We start from the raw sequence: 22,367 nt of genomic DNA on the forward strand, positions 1-22,367 counted from the left end.
CCCACTTAATTGGCACCCCATCCATCACCTTTAAGTCACTCTTTCCATCATCTATATTCAGTGGCAGCTGTGCGTACCATCTACACATTTGAGCGCAGTAACTCACCTCCGGGCTCCTTTGACAACACTTTGCAAACAAGTGACCCCCACCTTCTAGAAGAACAAAGGCAGCAGACACACAGAACACCCCCATCTACAAGTCCACCTCCAAGCTCTTGATTTGTAATAATGGAGCCACTTTTTTTGTCGCTGTGCCAAAAAAATCCTTGAACTCCTTTCCTAATAGCACTGTGGACATACCTACATCCCCAAGGGGAGCAATAGTTCAAGATGGCTCACCAGCATTTTCTTAGAGGAAATTAATGATGGACAATAAATGATAATCTAGCCAAAGATGCTTACACCCCATGAATGAATGAAAGCAATATAACAAGTATTAAGATATCAATTTGTTGCAATCAACAGAATCAACCTTCTTCTGGAATTATGCATACTCTAAAAGTCAAAATGTTATTTCAGCTCAGGTGTTTGAATTCAATTTCATTTTATGAAGGAAAAAAAAAAGTGTGAACCTAATTCGACTTCAGCAAGTAATTATTTTTAATCATATGGAGGTATAACATATTAACAGCAAAATATAGTCGGTGTTGGAGATCTGAAATAAAAACAAAGTGCTGGAGAAACTGAGAAGATCTGGCAGCATCTAGACAGAAAACCAGTTGAGTCCAATGGCTTTTCTTCTGAACTAACAGGTGTAGAAAAGTTATGGGTTTATGCTGTGAGAAGTGGGAGTGTCAAATGGAACAAAAAGGCATATCAGGGAGGGAAATCGAAGGTGCTACAGAACAAAAGACAAAGGAAATAGCAATAGTTGTAATGAAGGCATGATATAGGTCCATAGTAGGTTCTAAACATTGAAAGCAGAACGATGGAAAACAAACCACAGACACTGGGGTTGGACATCAAATGGAGACCAGAATTCATGGTTTGAAACTGTTGATTCGGAAGGCTGTAAAGTGAGGTGCTATTCCTTCAGCTGTGTTGGATTTTATTGGAAAACTGTGATAGGCCTATGTCAGATATGCGAGTGTGGGAACAAGAGGATACATTGAAATTGCAAGGGACTGGAAGGTTCTGGGTCACACTTGTAGACTGACCAGAGCTGCTCTACAAAGCAGTCACCCAGTCTATGTTTGGTCTCCCTATGTTTGGAGATTGCAATATGAGCAGCGGATGCAGTGGACTACATTGAAAGAAGTACAAATAATTTGCTGTGACGACCTATAGGATTAATTGGGGCTTTGAACAATGAGAAAGTAAAGGGTCAAATGTTGCACCATTTGTGGCTGCATGGAAAGGTGATGTGGTGCAGGGAGGAGAGTCAGAGTGCAATGCTTAAGACGAGAGGTATTGGGGTGAGGGGAGAATAGTGATGGAGAAATGGATCAGTGCTGTGCAGGGAATGGTCATTGTGGAATGCCGGGAAGGGACAGGAGGCAAGGAAGATGAGTTTGGCATTATGCTGAGGTGGTTGAATGGCGAGTGTTGGTTGGGTGGAAAGCTTGGACAATTGGAAGCCTATCAGAGTCCCCGGAGGGATTGGAATGGGTGAGGGCAGATGTTCAGGAAGTAAATTGTACACAGCTGAGGACCCTGTTAAATTGGGTGAGGAAGCAGAAAGTTATGTTAGAAAAACCATTGTGGAAGCTAGCATCAAAACATATGTAACAGAGGAAGAGAAAGAGGGAGAATGGAATGTAGTCCATAAGGTCACTCATCAACTTCTACAGATGTACCATTCAAAGCATACTGTCTGGGTGCATAATGGCCTGTTATGGCAACTACTCTGCCCAGGACTATAAGAAACTACAGAAGGTGCTATGCACAGCCTAGATCACGGAAGCCAACCTTCTATCCATGGACACCATTTACATGGCTCGCTGCCGCAGAAATGCTGCCAACATCAGTGACCTGGTAATGATTTCCTACAACCTCTGCTGTCAGACAGAAGACTCAGAAGCCTGAACATGCTCACAAGCAGATTCAGGAACAGCTTCTTCATGGCTGTTATTAGACTGATGAATGGAGTCTCTAGCCTCAAATAATGCTGATCTTGCTAACGTTGGTCTTGCCTAGCACACGCCCTGTGCAATGTTAGCTGTATGGCTCTGTCTAAATCTTTTTGATCTTTACATCCTTTGCTTACTGTGATCTGCCTGTACTGCTCGTAAACAAAGCTTTTCACTGTATTTTGGTACACGTGACAATAAATAAATCAATCAATCAACCCTTAAAGAAAGCAGGGCATGCGTAAGCGTAGACATTGTAACTGCAGGAGTCAGTGAGTTTCTAAAGAAACTGAGTAGGCTGTCTGTTCCTGGAAATGGAAAGAGAAGTCAAGTAAGGGGAGGGAAGAAGTGTGAAGCTGTGAGGAGGATGAAAATTGGAAGGAAAATGGACTAAATTTTCCAGTTCCAGATAGGACAGAAAGCAGCACTGAGACAGTTATAAATATATCAAAGGAAGAATTGTGGGAGGGTGCTCCCAAGTTGGACTAGAACAAGGTATGTGCCACATTTCCCACTAGAAGACACTCCCTGGTGATGTTTGGGTACCCAGAAGCTCACATTTTATTTGGAGAAACTGAGGCAATTTAAAGAAGTTCATCAAATTGAGACTGAACTCCACAGGTGGAGGAGGATGGTGGTGGATGGGGACTGTTCAGACATTCTTTCAAAGAGAAACAGTCAGCCCTCAGACTATTCGGACATTGGACAGAAATGCAGACAGACTGCACACCCAAAGTGAAGAAAAGGTGGTTAGGTACAGGAAATTGATCAACTGGCAGAGGTAATCAGAACAATGATGAAAGTAGTTGGGAAAAGCCTGAAACAGAGAGAGATAAAATAGAGTTGAGATAGAAAGACACCAGTTGAAACAAACAATGCACCTGTCAGGATGATTTTGTTTGGGGATTTTTGAGAAAAGACAGAAGGGAGCTCTTTGAAGTTAGAGAAAGCTTGGGGAGCCGTGGAGGGAAGATCTCCAGTGAGACAATCATGGAACAAAATATATAGTCTCAAAGAGGCTTACATGTAACAACAGATTAAAACATCGTATATTGTACAATATGAAAAATTTTAAAGTACAAAAAGGATAAGGATCAATTATTTTAGTTCTACCTGAGGCATCTTTCCGTCCTGGCCGAATAAACACATTTCATTTTCCACACGGTGCAACCAGTTACTGTTTTCTTCAAGCATTTTCTCCACAGTTTCCAGCTTCTGTTGAATATGCTGGTGTTGTGTGATTAGTGATGCCAGCCTACGTTCATGCTTGCAACGTGCCTAAAGATGCGATAGGTATAATGCTAAGTTAATCAAATAGCTATGAAAGACGAAATTCATTTTTAAAAGAATTAGCAGTACTGCAAAAATTCATTAATCTTAAAAGGACTCTAAAGAAAGAGCTTCATGTTTTAAAACAACAGAAACACCACGTTAGGGTTTTATTTTTTTCAGCAGGGGTCACACTCCATAATCACAAGAAAAAGTACATTTAATTCAAGATGTTGGTGATCATAAAGTGCACTCTCAGCAGCTGCTAACATACATCAAGAGTACAGCAGGTTTTGGAACAAAGCCAGAAGACGACAAGATAATGTCAGGATTCTAATTAGAATCCATTCCTTGCCTTCCCAACATGTACACAACAAACCACGCCTCCACCTGGCAGGGAAACTTTGAAGACGATAAGAATTAAAAATATGAATACATTGTTGAGCCCTTTCAGCTTGTCTTGCCATCCAATAGGATTATGGCTGATCCAACATTCCTTGCATTCACTTTCCTGCCCTTTCTCCATAACCCTCAATTCCCCTATTGATCGAGAATCTATCTCAGCCTTAAATATACACAAAAGACTCTGCATCCACAGCTCTCTGTGGCAAGCAGTTTCAAAAGCTCTCAGCTGTCTGAGGGAATAAATTCCCCATCATCTCAGCCTTAAATTCATGCCCCTTTATTCTAAGACAAGTTACTCCTGCCCTAGACTCTCCCATGAGGAGAAATATCCTCTCAGCATTTACCCTGTCAAGCCCCTTAAGAATTCTATGTTTCAATAAGATCACCTCTCATTCTGCTAAATTCCAAGTAGAGTCTCAACCTGTTTAACGTATGCTCTTATGACAATTCCCCCCTCCCCCATAAGATCATCCTACTGAACCTTCTCTGAACTGCCTCCAATGAAATATCTGTCCTTAAATATAAGTTACTCAATTGTTCTCTCTTAGATGAAAAAATTCTAACCTTATTTCTTTATACTTCACATTTATACATTTTCAATTTGATTTCCATACTACAGAAAAGTTAAAAATACCACATCCAGGTGCAATGTGTGAATATTGGAGCAAAGGAATCTCCTCCACAACTTGTTAGTAACGAATAGATCCTGCTGATGGATGTTAATTATTTAACAGTTGAAGGCAATAAAGTAAACAGGTGTTGGGTATTGATAGGCAAGTATCTGCATATTGGTGGTGTTAAATTTACATCTTAACTCAAGATGTCTGCAACTGGAATTTGCTCCTTAATTTATTTAAGTAAGTCAGGGCTGTCTCAGATAAAAGTCCTCAGTGCTTGTTGGAGGACTCTTGTGGTACAGTGGTGATTTCTCTACCTTTAAGCCAGGAAACCTGGGTTCATGTCCCACTTGCTCTAGAGGTGTGTAACAACATCTCTGATAAGGTTAATTAAAAATACCTGAGCAGTGGTAGTAATGGGCTTCTGTGACACATTGGTAGTGTCCCTGTCTCTGGATAAGAAGGCCTTGGTTCAAGTCCCATCTGCTCTGGAGGTGTGTAATGACATCCCTGAACAGTTTGATTAGAAAATATCTGCCACAATAGTTGTGGTTCTTCAATTCCAACCTGCCCCAGAGATGTGTCATAACATGTTTGAAGCATTGCTGCTTCACAGTGCCAAGGACCGGGTTCGATTCCAGCCTTGGGTGATCGTCTGTGTGGAGTTTGCACATTCTCCCTGTGACTGCATGTGTTTCCTCTGGGTGCTCCGGTTTCCTCCCACAGTGCAAAGATATGCAGGTTGGGTGGATTGGCCATGCTAAATTGTCCATAGTATCCAGGGTGTGCAGGCTAGCTGTATTATCATGGGAAATGTAGAGTTACAGGAATAGGGTAGGCAGGTGGGTCTGAGTGGGATACTTTTTGGAGAGGCAGTATGGACTCAATGGGCTGCTTCCACGCTGTAGGGATTCTATTTTATGATAACAACTCAGATGTGCAATAATCTTGTGGTGCAGTGGTAGCATCCCATCTCTGAACCAGAAAGTCTGGGTTCAAGTCCTGCCTGAACCAGGTGTGTCAACAAGTATGATCAGGTGGATTAAAAAATTATTTAGATATGTATACCAGTGTATTTTTACCCAATCAAATGGCATTTTGTTGTGATTTTCATACGATTTCTTTAAAATTGTTATTCAAATTACAGTGCCCCTATGGAGCGGTCTCATTTTACTTTTAGTTGACCTGTAAAATAAGACTTCAGATGTTTAGGAAAAAGAGCCAGCCAGCACAAGGAGGGAAACAATTAGAGTGGAAAGTACAATCAATAAACAGTCTCCATCAAAACATTCTTGTGCTGGTGTATTCTTCACAAATAGGGTAGGACCCTTTAACATACCCTGTTATCATTGAAATTATTCAGTTTGTAAATGGCTCCCTCAGACACACAAATAATCCTTTCACTGGTAACACAAAGGATGGGAGAAGCAGTTTGTATCTCCAAAAGCAGGTTATGCCAAGGTGCTTCTTATTAAAAATTCAGTTTGAGCTGTACTGGATGCAAGAGAAGCACTATGAGAGGGAGATTCAATCTCATCACACAGCTACTTGTTCATTCTCGTCATGCAATGTGCAAAACTAAAGCATATTTGTAAGAGATTGAAAGGTTTTAAAGTCCTTGACTCCAACAAGAACATATGAAAATCAAAATAACATTTGCATCTTATACCTGGTGCGTGCAGTAGAAAGTATAAAAAGTAAACAGGGACACATGTCAAAACAAACAAAATAGCTTCTACCTACTTTACAAAACACCTTTATCGTTAATGAATGCCCTTGGCTCAACATAAAGGACTAAAATAGACCCTACTATATTATAGCTGCATACAACAGGACTTGTGTAGCATGTGACACTATGTACTTAACCATGTCAAAAATGAAATTTGTTATTTTTCAACTTAATTGCAGGGTTTCACAAATTTAAATCCATTGTGCTGTATTTCATTATAGTGATCATAGTATGACTGTGGTCTAACACATTCACTTGCAAAATACCTTGATTTTGCATCTCCCTTATTCCTGCCTGGAGTTAAGGGTGCAAGCATTTTGTGCATAGAAAACATTATATGCAAGGTCTGTATCATCCTTTGACGTCATTTTAATAAACACTAAAAGACTTGGATTTAAATAGCAAGCTTCATAGTGACTGTGCATCCCAAATCACTTTACAGTGAATTAAGTAGTTTTAAACTCTTATCACAATTGTAATGTGGAAAAAGTACCAGCTAGTTTGCATACAACACAAACAGTAATGTGATAACAACTGGACAATCAGGTTTTGTGATGTTGACTGATATTGGCCAGAACACTGGGAATGATTTCCCTGCTCTTCTTTGAAATAGCGCCAGGCTTTTTTCACATTCACCTGAAAGAGACAGATCCTCACATTAATGATTCATTTGAAAGGCTGAATCTCTGAAAGTGCAGCTTTTCCTCAATACTGCAAAAACTGGACTGTCAGTCTGCTCCTATGATGCTGCTTGGCCTGCTGTGTTCATCCAGCCCTGCACCTTGTTGTCAGTCTATGTGGTTGAGTCCAAGTCCTGGAGTAGGAGTGAACACACAAGCCCTTGACACTGAGGCAAAAGTGCTTTTCACTGAACCATAGTCAGTTAATAACAAGGAAATGTGTTTCAGATAATGAGTAATTCAAACGCAAATTTGTTTAAAATAACTAATGAGACTAGGCCAGTGAGCTGGTAGGTCAATTTTCCCACCTCCAAAAAGTTAACCACCAAACAATTACCTTTTCCATTACATGATCACAGGAAAACAGTTTGGCATATTGCTGGTGCCGTTTATAATAATACATTTTTAGTTCCATTTCTTTCAGTCTCAGCTCTAAATCTAAACAGGTTACTCTGATTTTGCGTCGTTTGCTGAAGATATTTTCAAGGACACCTTCAAATCTGGAAAAGAAGAAGACAACCATGTACAACATTATGCTGCCATTTGTTTTTTAATTGTTTTACTGAGGATTTGAAATAAAAGTTCAGTTGAATTCTGAAAATTATTTATTCCCAAGTACATCAAGTGCTTTATTAAGACTTTATGTATTATGTCCATTGATGCCCATTTTCAGAATTGGTCTGACATATTTGCAGCAATTCTTATAAGTTGTGCTGTAGACCTCAATGATTCTAACTTATTCTGATGTTTCGCACATAAAATAGCATTAGCTGTTTTAAAAAGTTAAAGACGTGACTATACTCTGGAATCTTACTCTGACGTACATGGCTTGTGTTGAGTCTTAAAATATTGATACACAGAGACATTTACATCTCTCAGAACTACTGTGTGTTCCAACTACTGATGTAAGAGACTGCTGAGAAGACCCATTAATACTTCAAATTTTCTACTGCTGTTGTCAAAGCTATAGTGTTGTTTTTAACAGTTCAGGACTTTGTTTACTGGCACCAAATCACCATAATTTTTATATGCAAACTTGTAAATAATTTATGTTGTTTTAAACAATTCCACATCAATCTGTTTATTACTCACCAACAAAAAGGAATTTTCTCAGTCTTTGCTTACGCTTTTACCATTATATATCAGTTATTGAAATTCACAAACCTAATTTTGTTGTGAAACATGAGCAAGACCATTTTGACAAATTATAAAATTGAGCTGTGCTGCCACAACGTCAGACTTCTTGCAGCTATTTTGACATGCAATATAGAGCACTTTTAAATAAGATTTTACATATATTCAGCAAAGCAGAAGTTCTGACAATATTTGTTAGACATATGTGCCCATCAAAATTAGTGAAAAACATCCAACCAAACTCTTCATATAAGTTATAACAGGATAGTAATTATTAACCACCCAGCCTGTCTACTCCTTATCCTTATCATAAATCATTGTTCCTAAAACAAAATGAAAAGCTATTTAAAAAAAAACTTTGAATGCACATTCAGATCATGTAGTTATTGTTAGTTTAATTTTAACATCAAAAATAATTAGAAAGTCAGATGTGCGGCTTGACAATTGCAATGTTCAGCTATAATCGCGATTCCTCAGATAATGAAAAAACTGGACTATGAAGGGTCTAGGCCCGAAACGTCAGCCTTCCTGCTCCTATGATGCTGCTTGGCCTGCTGTGCTCATCCAGCTCTACACCTTGTTATGTCAGTCTATGTGGTTGAGTCCAAGTCCTGGAGTAGGAGTGAACACACAAGCCCTTGACACTGAGGCAAAAGTGCTTTTCACTGAACCATATTCAGTTAATAACAAGGAAATGTGTTTCAGATAATGACTAACTCAAGCGCAAATTTGTTTAAAATAACTACTGAGACTAGGCCAGTGAGCTGACCTCCAAAAAGTTAACTACCAAACAATTACCTTTTCCATTACATGGTCCACTCACAACTTGACTAGGTCAACATCAAGCCTTGAACTGAAATGTGATCGAAGTGCTAGGCACAACCATCTCCAGGAAGAATCTAACCAACTGCCCTTGATTTTCAAAACAAACTGTATTTATATATCACTTCTACCACATAATATCCCAAGCCTTTATCACCAAATCTATCACCATCAATATTCTGGGGTCCCCACTGAAAAGAGACAGACTAGCCACATGGCTAAGAGGGCTGGTCAGAGGCTGAATGCTTTGCACACAGTTCTCCTCCAGATTTCTCAAGGCCACCAGCACTCACAAAGGTGCAACTAACCATGATGTCTAGTCAATGTTCCAATATAGGAAACACATTGGTCAAATTGTTTCAGGGGGCAGTCTCTCAAATAGAAATGAGACAATTACCACGGCAATTCTGTTTTAGGGATTTTTATTGACATTAAATATTGATCAGGAAAATAGGGGAACCTTGTAAGTTCTTCAAATTAGTGCAATGGGATGGTATTTTCTTTTTCTGAGACCAAATGTGGAGGAGAGAGCAAAGGTGGGAGGGACTTCTGGTCAGGGATGGGTCAAGTTTTGCAGAATTACATATTCATGCACGTAAAATGACAAGTTTTATGAGGATGTTCTAAAGCCTGCAGAATCTTCTAGGTTTCGTATTAAAAGTGCAACCAGGCAGCACTTCACTCTTTGTAACCCAGATGCATCAATTAGCTTCTGCTCATCATCCTCATCCAGTTTAGATATATCAGAGATCAGATGAAAGGTGGCACCACATTTTAGAAATGCCTCTTTGGAGGTTGCCCTGAAGGCTGTCCAGGAGAGAAGGGAAGTCTTGTTTTTTCCTGAAGATGGGAACAAGAAGCCTTCCCAACTGTCAAAGGCAGCCTCGGCAGAAGTGATTGTGGAGGTCAATGCTGACCGATGCCTTTAGAGAATCTGGCTTCAGTACCACATGAAGACAAATGATCTGCTCACTTTGTCAGGGTATGTAGCACTGTTAATTCATTGCTTCCAGCCCCTATAAATGAGAATTAGCATCACAAGCTTACCCACATAAAACATTATTACACATGAGGTTGGAGGTCAGACAACTTACCTGCAATCAATGTCTGTCATTTCATTGCAGCTACCAAGGTACCACTATTGACACCATTGTGGTACTGCTTCTGTTACATTCACCAGGGAGAACACTTCAAGCATAAAAGGAACTACAATACTCAGCAGCTCACACACCATCCAGGTCCTGATCTTTCATCATAACTCAGGAAACATACATATTGGATAGCCTTTCACCAAAAGTTTGCAAGGGGCAAGGACACAACACAAAAAGATGGCCTTTCGAATTTAGCCCCGCTTGCCTGTCCAGTCAAGTTTGCTGATGCAGCCAGTGTGGCTGCCTCAGTTGGACAAGCTTGTTGGCCTGGTCAGGACTCACATTTGTGTTTAACAATAAGTTTGACTGCATAGGAATAAGACTTCTCATGAGGTGATCAATATAGAGGGACTTTACCCTTCACACTGCAAGTGTTTGAAGAAAGAAGTGGCTTGGCATTGAAGGAGCCAAGTAACTGAAGAAGACAAGGGAGTGCCCAGGGTGGAAAAGGAGAGATATAGTTGTAAATTGGGTGTAAATAATTAAACAATAGGTGTTAACAGTATGAAAGTTCAGCACTTCCTTGTCTTTTGCTCTGGGCACCCTCACTATTTGTTCCACTTGCTTCTTCTCCAATGTCAAAAGCATAAAAAAACCTACTTTCCCAGTTCCTTTCAATTGTAAAGGACAGTCATATTGGACTCAAAATGTTAACTCTGTTTTTCTCTGTCCACAGATGCTGCTAGACCTGCTGAGTTTCTGTTTTTTATTTAAGCATTTCTCTTCACCTTTTCAAAAGTCAGCCCAGAAAATTCCACCAATGGAGTCTTTTTCATAACCACCCGACAGGGAAGAGTGAAAACAGCAAGGTTCAGCCTAAGAGGCTTGAACATCACCACGGTTTTGGGGAAAAATAAAAGGATTCCTATTTTTCTTAGGGATGTTTTTCCATCACTGCTAAGCCCTTGCATGGCTTCTGTGGGCATCTTGGAAATACCACTAGTTTCTGGGGCACCTATGAGCCTCGATATTACAGAGTTACAGTACATATGCCTTGCATTCTCCCCTGAAGTTAACTCTGGAAGACCAGGGTGAGATCTAAGGGGTGGAGATTGGCTCTGTTCTCTGTTCCCAGAAAATAGGCATGCCGATGTGGCAACTGTCCCTTCAATTAAAAGACTGTAAGTTATTAATGACTTAGGAGAGGTCAAATACATGTTACTCTCTGATGGCAGACATAATGCCCCATGGCGCATCATCTTTAGTTGTCTTATTGTAGTTCATTGCCTATTCTTGACATAGTTGAAATCTAATTCAATGCATTTGTTAAATTTTAACTTAAGTTTAAACAATATAATTTCAAAAACACATCAAACTATTGACATAATAGCAAGATAAAAGCAGCTTTCACATAGAAGAGACATGCCATTATTATTTTAAGATTCAATTTGATAGCTAAACAAACTCTGAAGCAATTGAGTTTAACTGTTGCAGCTGCACAGGGACAAAAGGGCCGAAGATAACAAGGACAAAGAGAAGAAACCTGTCAATCAATAATTAAACACCTTATATATCTGCAAAGAAAACATTATTCCACTATTCTGCATGAAGTTGAGTTAAAAAAAAAGCAATTTCTCATAAAAATAGTGTACCTTTCATTCTGAAACAAAAAAAGTCAGTTTGTAGATTTACCTTTTTATTTCAGTTTCCTTTGAATTTGAAGCAAAAATGACATCTCTTCCATGGTTATTAAGAAACAACAATTTTTCACTCTCATAAGCTTTCAACCTCTCTTTGAGCTCCATAATCTGTGGAACACAAAACACATAGGGGTCTGAGCTCTTGAACTAAATTATCACTTCTAGTATAAGCTGTCCATACCATCATTGCCTTAGGACATGACTTCTCCAAAACCCTCTTTGACTGAAACATGGTGAAGTTTTCCAGTATAATAAAAGTATATTTTATCTGTATAAGAGATACTACTGTGAACAGTTTGTTTTGCTACAGTGGTCGACAAATGTTTGTTTTTGTAAAATTACGACTACTTACCTCTTTCCTTTGCTCCTCACAAATCTTTGCATATTTCCCGACATGGTTATTCAGATTCAAAATATTACTCCTTACCTGCACATGTGACAAGAAAATAGGATAAATTACAACAAAACAAATTAATACAAAGTTATGCCATGTAAAATAATATCAAAGATAAAAAAAAAATCAAGATTATGTACATATTTTATAAATGACAATTTCACGTTAGTAATGTCTGCAGAGACAAAGAGAGACAGCAGTCCTGGAATCTGAGAACCTTTCGCTTAGTTTTACATTCCTATTCCATGCAAAATATAAGTCCCAAATTTTATAATGAACAGATTGCAATCGTTTCATAGGAATACACAAAGTCTTGCAATTCACATGTACAGCCTGCTTTAACTAAATTACACTAAATCTTTGTATTAAATTTTAAGAGTTAAATGCAATTATATATATTTTAATTTAATGTGGCAAAACACACAGCATAGTGCGCACACATATGAATCAAACATACGAAAAGATCAAAATTATACCAATGAATTACAAACAAAATATTCGACATCCAGATTTATTTGGACCTACTGTATAGTAAAAGTCTAATCACTTTTCACACATTCTGTTGGAGCTTTGTTTCAACTTTTCACCTTTAATAGGCCACATTTGTAGTATCATAAACGTCCACACATTAAATTCTCCTGCCAGTGGTGGTATTCTAACACCCCAGTTTTGTATTTACTAGTTCCTCAAACTCTACAACATGGAAGTTCCAATTGTCAGAGTCATACAGCATGAAAAGCGACCTTTCAGTCCAATTCGTCCATGCCAACCAAGTTTCCCAAACTGACCTAGTCCCATTTGCCTGCATTTGGCCCATATCCCTCTAAACCTTTCCTGTCCCTGTACCAGTCCAAATATCTTTCAAATGTTCTAATTATACTCGCCTCAACCATTTCCTCTAGCAGTTCTTTCCATACTCGTCCCACCCTCTGTGTGAAAAAGTTGCCCCTCAGGCCCCTTTTAAATCTTTCCCGGCTCACCTTAAACCTGTGCCCTCTAGTTTTGGACTTCCCTACCCTTGCAAAAAGACCGTGGCTATTCACCTATCTATGTCCCCCATGATTTTATAAATTTCTACAAGTTCACCCCTCAGCTTCCAATGCTCCAGGGGAGAAAAGTGCCTATTCAGCCTCTCATTATAAGTCAAACCCTCCAGTCCCAGCAATATCCTTGTAAATTTTCCACCTCCATGTCATTTCAAACCATTTTAAATTTGATTATGGCTTAAAAGAAAAGACAAAACATAGGCAATGACAGAAAGCGCAACTTTAAATCAATACTATATCTAAATCTTTATCCAGGTTTCCTTTTTCTGTAATTGGTCTTTAACCACGTGTTGTGCTTTTGGAGATCATCCAGTAAATACTAAAACACAAAAAAAACCTACTGAAGATTTGATGTCTTTCGCTCTATTGGCATACTTTAGAGTGTTATATGTGTCATCGTAAGACAAAGAGGATGGGCTGATAGCAGCTATCATAATTGTCTGGCAATTTCCACCCAGAGAGTCCTTCAACAGTCGTGTTAGCTTGCTGTTTCTGTAGGGAATGTGCTGGATTTTCTTCTGGAAGAAAAACAAAGTTACTTAACGAAAATTTCTACTGATATTAAGCCTAGCTTTTTGCTAAAAATACATCTAATTCAACATGAAAACTTAGCAGGTTAAATCTGTCAACATCTTATGAAAATTCTTGGCTCTACAGAACCTTGTGAAATTAAAACTTGACAAGTCTCTGTAAAGTAAAACAGCAACAAGTACTACTTCGAGAATCTGAGCCGATCTTCAGGCTTTAAAAAGCACCTTTAAATTCTAAGTAGTGACTTAGAGAAGAATGGATTCTTTTTCTTCTGACATAGGTATTTGTAATGGGATTAAAGTGCAATTGGTGCTCATCAAGCAGCATCAACTTCTTACAACTTTGAAGTGCTGGAACTGCAACTTGGCAAGGATATATCAATTGCATTTTAGAGGGAACAGTCAAAACAGGATAAAACAGGGTAGTGGATGGCCCTCAACAATAGGGTGTAAGCTCAAATTTACTCCATAACTTGGACAAACAATGTAAGTTGCAACTCTTAATATTTATTCAGCAAGTAATTTAGAATGAAATGTTTAGTTTGGCCACATTTGGAATATTGCTTACAGTTCTGCTCTCCACACTACTAAAACAATGTGGAGGCTTTGGAGAGAGCACAGAAAAGGTTTACCAGAATGTTGCCTCGTTTGGCAGGTATTAGCTATGAGGAGAGATTAGACAAACTCATTTTCACTTGGAACGTTGGAGGCTCAGAGGCAACCTGATAGAGGTTTACAAAATTATGAAGGATTATGGATAAAACAGATAGACGGTGCCTTTTTCCCAGGGTAGAAATGTCCATTACTACGGGATGAAGAGAAAACTTTAAACAAGATATGAAAGCAAAGATTTTTTTTAACAGAGGGTGGTAAGTGCCTGGAATGTGCTGCTGGAGGATGTTGCAGAAGCAGATACAACAGTGACATTTAACAGGCACCTTGACAGTTTCACTGAAAGGCAGGGAATAGAGGGATATGGACTGCATAGAGGCAAATGATTTCAGTTTAGAAAAGGCATCATGTGTCAGCACAGGCCTGGTGGGCCGAAAGGCCTGTTACTGTGCTGTACTGTTCTTTGCTTCACAGAGGCTCTGCCTGCTGTTGCGGCAGGTTTAAAGGATCGTTAAGACATTATTTGATGAGAAGTCAGTGACTCTCCTAGCTCCTTGATTAACATTCATGTCTCCAACCAACAGCATCAGCTATAATCTCTAAATACACGTAACAGCGACTACAATATAAAAAAAAGTTCAGTAAATTCATGAGGTTTGTTTATATGATGCCATACACATATAGACATATTACATGTTGCGCAATGTGGTTGAGTACCCTCAGAAATGTCATAGAAAGCTTCTGTTCAGAAATACTATGTTTTACAGCATAGTCCAGAAAATGTAACATGGTATTAAGAATGTCAACTTTCTCAAAAATATGGAAGATACATGGCCAATCTAGAAAAAGCATGACAAGTTTTGACTTGACTCATTACTACAAAACAAGCATCTTTCCAATCAGGAAAGTGATGGAAGGAGCCGTCAACATCTCTAAGCAACAACTTTTTCTCACCAAAATGTTGTTTGAGATTATTGAAGGCCAATCATTGCAGCCTAAGAAAATTACTGTTGAAATTACTCAAGGAACCATGCTTGACTTAGTCATTTTAAGTTATTTCATGAATGACCTTATTTCCATGGTAAAGTCAGAATGAAGTCTACTAAATGATACTAGAGTTCAGCTACATCTGCAATGCTTACCAAACGGTTCACACCAGTTGACTATATTCAGGATAACATCCAGGATGGACTAACAAGTGGCATGCAAAACTTGAATTTTTCAGAAATTAGGCAGTGATCATCAACAGCAGAAAGCACAAAAACGTAATTGAATACCACTGACCAAAATTTTAAACTGGATTTTAACCACACATCTACAAAGGGAGACAAAATACTTGATGAGTGACTCATTTCTTAGCACCTCAAAGCCTCCTCACTACCTCTGAAGCACAAATCAGAAATGTGGTGTTCACATTTAACTGGGTGTGCCTACACCCAAGGCATAGCCACAGGATGATCAGTAGTTATTCTTCAGCTGGATAGCCTGCCTAAACAATGTTACCTCCTTGACCTATGAAACTCATATAATGCCCGATTTAATAATAAAGCTTTTCTTTTTTCAATATCTGTATCAGCACTCTCAAACTTAGGTGAAGTGCGTTGGGATATTTTTAAAAATCATTATGAAAGTGTATATTATTCATAACTGTATGTTATTGAACCCAAAAATCAAACAGTTGTTTACCTAAACTGATTGAAGATAAGTTTTGCTTTATGGCACAGTGTTGGAATATTTCTGAAAAAATAATGCCAAAGCTTTTCATCTTGCATTCATTCATACACAAGAATGCCAAATTTCAAAGGGAGCAACAGCTTATACTGCATGAGAAAAGTGTGCTGCTTAGTGGGCAGTCTGACACCAACTCAGCAAGGTGTTACTGTGGAAAACACACAAGACAACTACTGTTTGGGGGAGGTGGGAGGCAATAATTCTGTGTACAGCCTCTATGGAATTGTCATGACCCAATTTGATATACAAATTAATCAGCACACTTATAAGCAATTAGCTGGAATGTTTTAGTTGTAAAGCTGTTGGTTCAAAACCCTTTACAAAAGTGGGAGTCGGAACCAGGTGGGCTTCTGGTCTCAGACCTGGATGAATAGGTTACCAAAAGAATCAGCAATTGTGATCCTTCAGAAATGATCAGATTGCAGAATAGTTAATGGTAGAACAGAGTCTAAATCAGGAAGTGTAAGTTAGAATATATAATTCAATGTCAAATAATGTACAGGAAATAAAATTAAGAGAAAGAAAAACAGAATTGAAGAAAGAAAACAAGAGGGAAAAGTAAAAGTCAATATTTTGGAAAAAATCTTTAGTAAAATTAAAAGTTTAAGGAAAACGACATTGCACTTAATTTTCAGTGCCAGAGAGGTCATTTGGCCACATTTAAACTCATCATTCGTCAAAAATTTATTTGCACTAGAAAAAGGAACACTGACTTTATCTCAAGTTTAGCAGGTATGTTCATAGCAATGAAAAGCTGTTCCAAATGTTTCAATGCTCAGTCTATTAGTAGTGTAGTACAGTACAGGCATTGGGAGAGTGGACAGCATCATGGAACGCTGATTAGCATTGCTGTCTTACACTGCCAGGGACCTGGGCTCAATTCCAGCCACAGGCTAGAATTTGCATGTTCTCCCTGTATCTGCATGGGTTTCTGCTGGGTACTCTGGTTTCCTCCCACAGTCCAAAGATGCGCAGATTACTTTGATTAGCCATACGTAAAAATGCCATGTAGAGTCCAAGGGTGTGCAGGTTAGCTAGTAGCTACAGGGTGTGGGTCCAGGTGTGGCACTCTTCAAAGGGTCAGTGCAGACTCGATGGGCCAAATGGCCTCTATTTGCACTGTATGGATTCTATGAACATGGACAGCAACTTTCTTATTTCAGCCTTTAATTAGGCATGAGAAGTTGCTTAAATTTGCTTCCCGATTTTCACTGTACTAACGGTGAGCAGTGAGAATCTCACTGTTACTTTCAACTTAAAATTTAGTCATCTGAAAATAACCTATGATATTGCCCTTCTGTTTAATACTCTAGAGCCTGCAAGCTCTCTTTGGTTTAAAGTGTTCATTGGTTTGACTTAGTGAACATATTTAATCTGCTCCATAACCAAAGCAAAAATTTCAACACAATTAAAGTATTGAAGAAAGTTACAAGTTTTTGATCACTGTTGATAATGTTATCCCTGAGAGAACTGAAGGAGTACTATCATTCAATTTCTTACTGTTTTCCCATTGTTACAACTGTCCATTTTTGAACTTTTACTGCTTTGAATGTTAACCTGAATTTTCTTGTTGACAATTTTTTGAGATAATGTTCGTTGATTAATGGTACACAATCTCTATCTGCTCTTTTGAAACTTTGGTCCTAATTCTCTTTTAATCTAATGCTTATGATGCAATATAATGTCTTTATTAAAATAATCTTGTGAATGAGACATTTAACATATGCAGCATATTTCCTTTCATCAAGGTTTTAACTCAATGTTCATATATCATCTATGAGTTAATTTAATAAACTCCAGGTTAAGTAGTGTTACTTGAACATATGAACAGTAGGCCATTAGGTCCCTCAAGTCTGATTTTAACCTCAACTCTACAATCCTGCATATCCCCAATAATCTATCACCCACTTGGTCATCAAGAATCCATCTTTCACTGTTTTAAAAATATTTAAAGATTCTGTAACCACTGAATTTTGAAGAAGGGAGTTCCAAAGGCTCAACTCTGAGGAAAAAAAAATGTTTCCTCATCATCAGTGTTCCCTTTAAATTTCTTTCCTGCTGCACGGGCCTCCTAGGTCCGAGCCTGGAATCCAATGTCACGATTGATGTGCCAACACTACGTGTCGTGCATGGAACTTTGAAGTGACTGCAAAAGAGGGAACATTGCTAATCTGTCTTAAAATGGTCATCCCTTCTTTTGAAACTATGACCCCTAGTTCTAGATTCTCCCCATGTGGAAATATCCTTTTGACATCCATACGGTCAAGTGCACTTAGGATTTTATATGCTTCAATAATATAAGCTTTCAAACTTCAGACGATATAGTCCGAGCCTGTCTAGCCTCTCCTCATCAGGTAATCCACTCATTCCAGGTATTAGTTCAGTAAATCCTCAGTGAACTGCTTCCAATTCATTAACACTCTCTGTAAATCTGGTAAACAATTCTGGACGCAGACTCCAGATATGATCTCACCAATGTCCTGTATAACAGGAGCATAACGTCTCTACTTTTGCATTCAATTCCCTCTGCAATAAAACATAACATTCTATTCGTTTCCTGATTACTTACTGTAGCTGCATTTTGACCTCCTGCAATTCGTGAACTAGGACATTCAGAGCTCTGTGCATCTGAGAGCTTTGAAACATCTGACTATTTAAATAATATGCATCATTTTTATCCTTTCTGACAAAATGGATATAGAAATAGTGAAAGCAGAAGAGGAGTAGGTCTTCTAGCTCTTCAAGACTGCTCCACCATTCAACATGATGATGGATGAACATCCTATTCAGTACAGTGATTCCACTTTTATCCATATCCTTTGATCCCTCTAGCCCTAAGAACTAAATCTATCTCCTTGAAAATATTCAATGTTTTGGCCTCAACTGCTTCCTGTGGCAGACAATTCCACAGATTCACCACATACTGGCTTAAGAATTTTCTGCTAATCTCAGTCCAAAATGGCCCACCCTGCATCCTTAGACTGTGATCCTGGGTTCTGGACTACCATGTCATCCAGAACATCTATCCGTGTTTACCCTGACTAGTCCTGTTCAAATATTATACACTTCTGAGATTTCCCCTCATTCTTGTAAACTCCAGTGAATGTGATCCTAACAGATTTAGTCTCTTTTCATATGTCAGTCCTGACATTCCACGAATCAGACTGGTAAACCTTGGTTGTACCTCTTCCATTGCCAGAACATCCCTCCTCAGGTAAGGAAATCAGAATTGTACACAACACTCCAGGTGTGATCTTACCAGGGCCCCGTATAATTGGCACCCCTGTACCTCTGTTCAAAATCCTTTCACTATGAAGGCCAACATATTCTTTGCCTTCTTCACTGCCTGCTGCACAGGCATCCTTACTTTCAGTGACTGGTGTACCAGGACACCCAGGTCTTGTTGCACCTCCCTCTTTCCCAAACTATCGCCATTCAGATAAGGGTTTGCCTTCTTGTTTATTCAACCAAATTGGATAGCATCACATTTATCTACAATATTTCATCTGCCATGCATTTGCACACGCACTCACTCAACTTGTCCAAATCACAATGAAGCATCTCTGCATTCTCCTCACAGTTCACCCTCCCACCCATCTTTGTCACTCACAAACTTTGAGATATTACATTTCCTCGTCTAACAATAAATCTGATTTTTGTTCTTCGGGTGGTTCTAATGCTAACAAGGTCATTCTGCACGACCACAGTCAAGATTTAATCTTGGATAGTAATTTAGACAAATAAGGTTTCAGATGGCTATTTCAATGACTAACCTATCACACGTGGTACTGGTTAGGTTTGTGAATCTTTCGTGCTCTCTTAGGTTTGATAGCTTGGCTTTTGTAGAGAATGATTTTCTCAATGCCAATCTTGAGAGAATTTTCACTGCCTTGGATATTAAAGAAAGTTTGTAAAAGCATAACTAGGACAACAAACAAAATGTTTAATTTCTTTAATGCTATCAATTTTAGATCCCCAAAAAAGTCTTTCCAATTCTTAAAAGTGGCACAGCAATTCCGACAAAAGAAGTTGTTAAAGAGCTTAACTGACAAACAGGTTTTTTGCATAAAACATGTAAAGTTACACTAATATACACCTTTATGGTCAATGGTAAACTATGGTAATAATCCCTTAGAAACTAAGTATAATCATTCATATATATGCAGGACTACGGTTTATAATGAGTGAGCATATATATGCAAGTAGGGGATTCTATTCACCCTATTCTAGTAGGGGAGGCGATGGCCTAGTGGTATTATTGCTGGACTGTTAATCCAGAGACCCAGATAATGTTCTGGGGATGTGGGTTCAAATCCTGCCATCGCAGATAGTGGAATTTGAATTCAATAAAATATCTGGAATTAAGAGTCTAATGATGACCATGAATCCATTGTTGGGTTTTTCCCAACAATCAACTGGTTCACTAATGCCCTTTAGGGAAGGAAACTGCCACCCTCACCTGGTCTGGCCTACATGCGACTCCAGACCCACAGCAACGTGGTTGACTCTGAACTGCCCTCTGGGAAATTAGGGATAGGCAATAAATGCTGCCTTGCCAGTGATGCCCACATCCCGTTAATGAATAAAGAAAATAAAAATTAGATCCAAGTACCCAATATTGAATCTTCTAATCCAATTCACCGAGTCTCTAAAAATCAGTTGTTGAAATTTCATGGATTTGAATAATTGCCAGCTAAATTCAAAGGGAATATCAGGCATACACGCTACTGAACAACTTATCCAGTCCCTTTTGAGTTGTGCAGCTCAGAGACTAATTGAACTGTTATCAGAACATGTGAATCAGTTTGGGTGAGAAAGTGAACTTGAACAAAACTAGTTTTAAATATGGTGAACAAGACCTTTCACTTCAGGCATAAACTGTGCTGAAAATTGCTGGCTTGAAGACAGCAGCTCCACCGCAAGCTTCCGCTCAAACTGATTTGCTTATCACTGAATGTAAATCTTCCATGAATGAGCACAATTGGGCAATTTTATATTATGCAGTTTAATTTTTTTTCATGAAATAATATGCTGATATACTTGAAACTGTGCTGCAATTATATTAAATATAGTTAAAAATATAATTATCAAAAAATACACATTTAGCTAACAGCGATAGCATTAGCATAGCGATAGTGATAGTTCAAGGTGGCATTTTAAAAGGAGAAAACATGAAGTTTTAGATTCTTGTAAGGCTGACTTCCATAGATGAAGATGGAGAATGTATACAGTAAACTGGAAGAGAGTGTCGAAATCCCTCCATGGCCTCAAACCTTTGCAACTCTGTAAACATACTACCCTCCATGCTATTTATACTTGTTGAATTCTGGCCTTTTATCATCATTGTAAGCAGCACAGATAGAAACTTAGTTCTGTAAAGAAATTTGATAGAGTTAGTGAATGGGGAAAAAAATGACAAATGAATTTCACTCTTGGCAAATATTGGACCAGTCAATTTGGAAAAAACAAGACAATGGACTTTTTACCTTTAATGGAAGCCTAGAGAGATTTGGTTGTCCAGGTACACAGGTCATTAAGAACACAACAGTACAGCACAGTACAGACCCTTTGGCCCACGATGTTGTGCCGACCTATTATCCTACTGTAAGATCCCATTATCCATGTGCCTATCCAAGAGTCGCTTATACGTCCCTAATATATCTGACTCTACCACCACCGCCAGCAGCGTATTCCACCCACCCACCACTCTCTGCATAAAGAACCTACTTCTGACATCTCCCCTCCATCTTCCTCCAATCACCTTAAAATTATGCCCCCTCATAATAGTCATTTCCGCCCTGGGAAAGTGTCTCTGGCTATCCACTCTATCTACGCCTCTCATCATCTTGTACACCTTGATCAAGTCACCTCTCATCCTTCTTCGCTCCAATAAGAAAATCCCTAGCTCCCTCAACCTTTCCTCATAAGACCTGCCCTCCAGTCCAGGCAGCATCCTGGTAAATCTCCTTTGCACCCTGAATTCCAATGAGTACAATCCCAGTCTACTCAGTCTCTCCTCATAATCCAATCCTCTCAACTCTGGAATCAACCGAGTGAATCTCCTCTGCACCCCCTCCAGTGCTAGTATATCTCTTCTCAAGTAAGGAGACCAAAACTCCAGGTGTGGCCTCACCAGGACCCTATACAGCTGCAGCATAGCCTCCCCGTTTTTAAACTCCATCCCTGTAGCAATGGCAGACAAAATTCCATTTGCCTTTTTAATTACCTGCTGCACCTGCAATCCCATCTTCAGCGATTCATGCACAAGGACACCCAAGTCCTTCTGCACAGCAGTGTGCTGCAATTTTTTTACCATTTAAAACATAGTCCATTTTGCTGTTATTCCTACCAAAATGGATGACCTCACACTTAACAACATTGTATTCCATCTGTCAGACCTTTGCCCACTCACTTAGACTATTTATATCGCTCTGCAGACTTTCAGTGTCTTCTGCACACTTTGCTCTACCATTCACCTTAGTGTCATCTGCAAATTTTGACACACCACACTTAGTCCCCAACTCCAAATCATCTATGT

At 38.9% G+C, this 22,367-nt stretch overlaps 1 protein-coding gene across 1 annotated transcript in view; it reads right to left on the reverse strand.

The window, feature by feature from the left end:
* Nucleotides 1-22,367, reverse strand: part of kif18a (kinesin family member 18A) — a 101,291-nt gene that overhangs the window by 44,917 nt on the left and 34,007 nt on the right. The window contains 5 exon segments of the mRNA XM_020527738.2: nucleotides 3,183-3,347; nucleotides 7,107-7,269; nucleotides 11,509-11,624; nucleotides 11,869-11,943; nucleotides 13,298-13,474. Of these exon segments, the coding sequence (XP_020383327.2) occupies nucleotides 3,183-3,347; nucleotides 7,107-7,269; nucleotides 11,509-11,624; nucleotides 11,869-11,943; nucleotides 13,298-13,474 (696 nt within the window).

The sequence above is a fragment of the Rhincodon typus genome, chromosome 17 (assembly GCF_021869965.1).
Source record: "Rhincodon typus isolate 14 chromosome 17, sRhiTyp1.1, whole genome shotgun sequence".
In the NCBI taxonomy this organism is placed as follows: Eukaryota; Metazoa; Chordata; class Chondrichthyes; order Orectolobiformes; family Rhincodontidae; genus Rhincodon; species Rhincodon typus.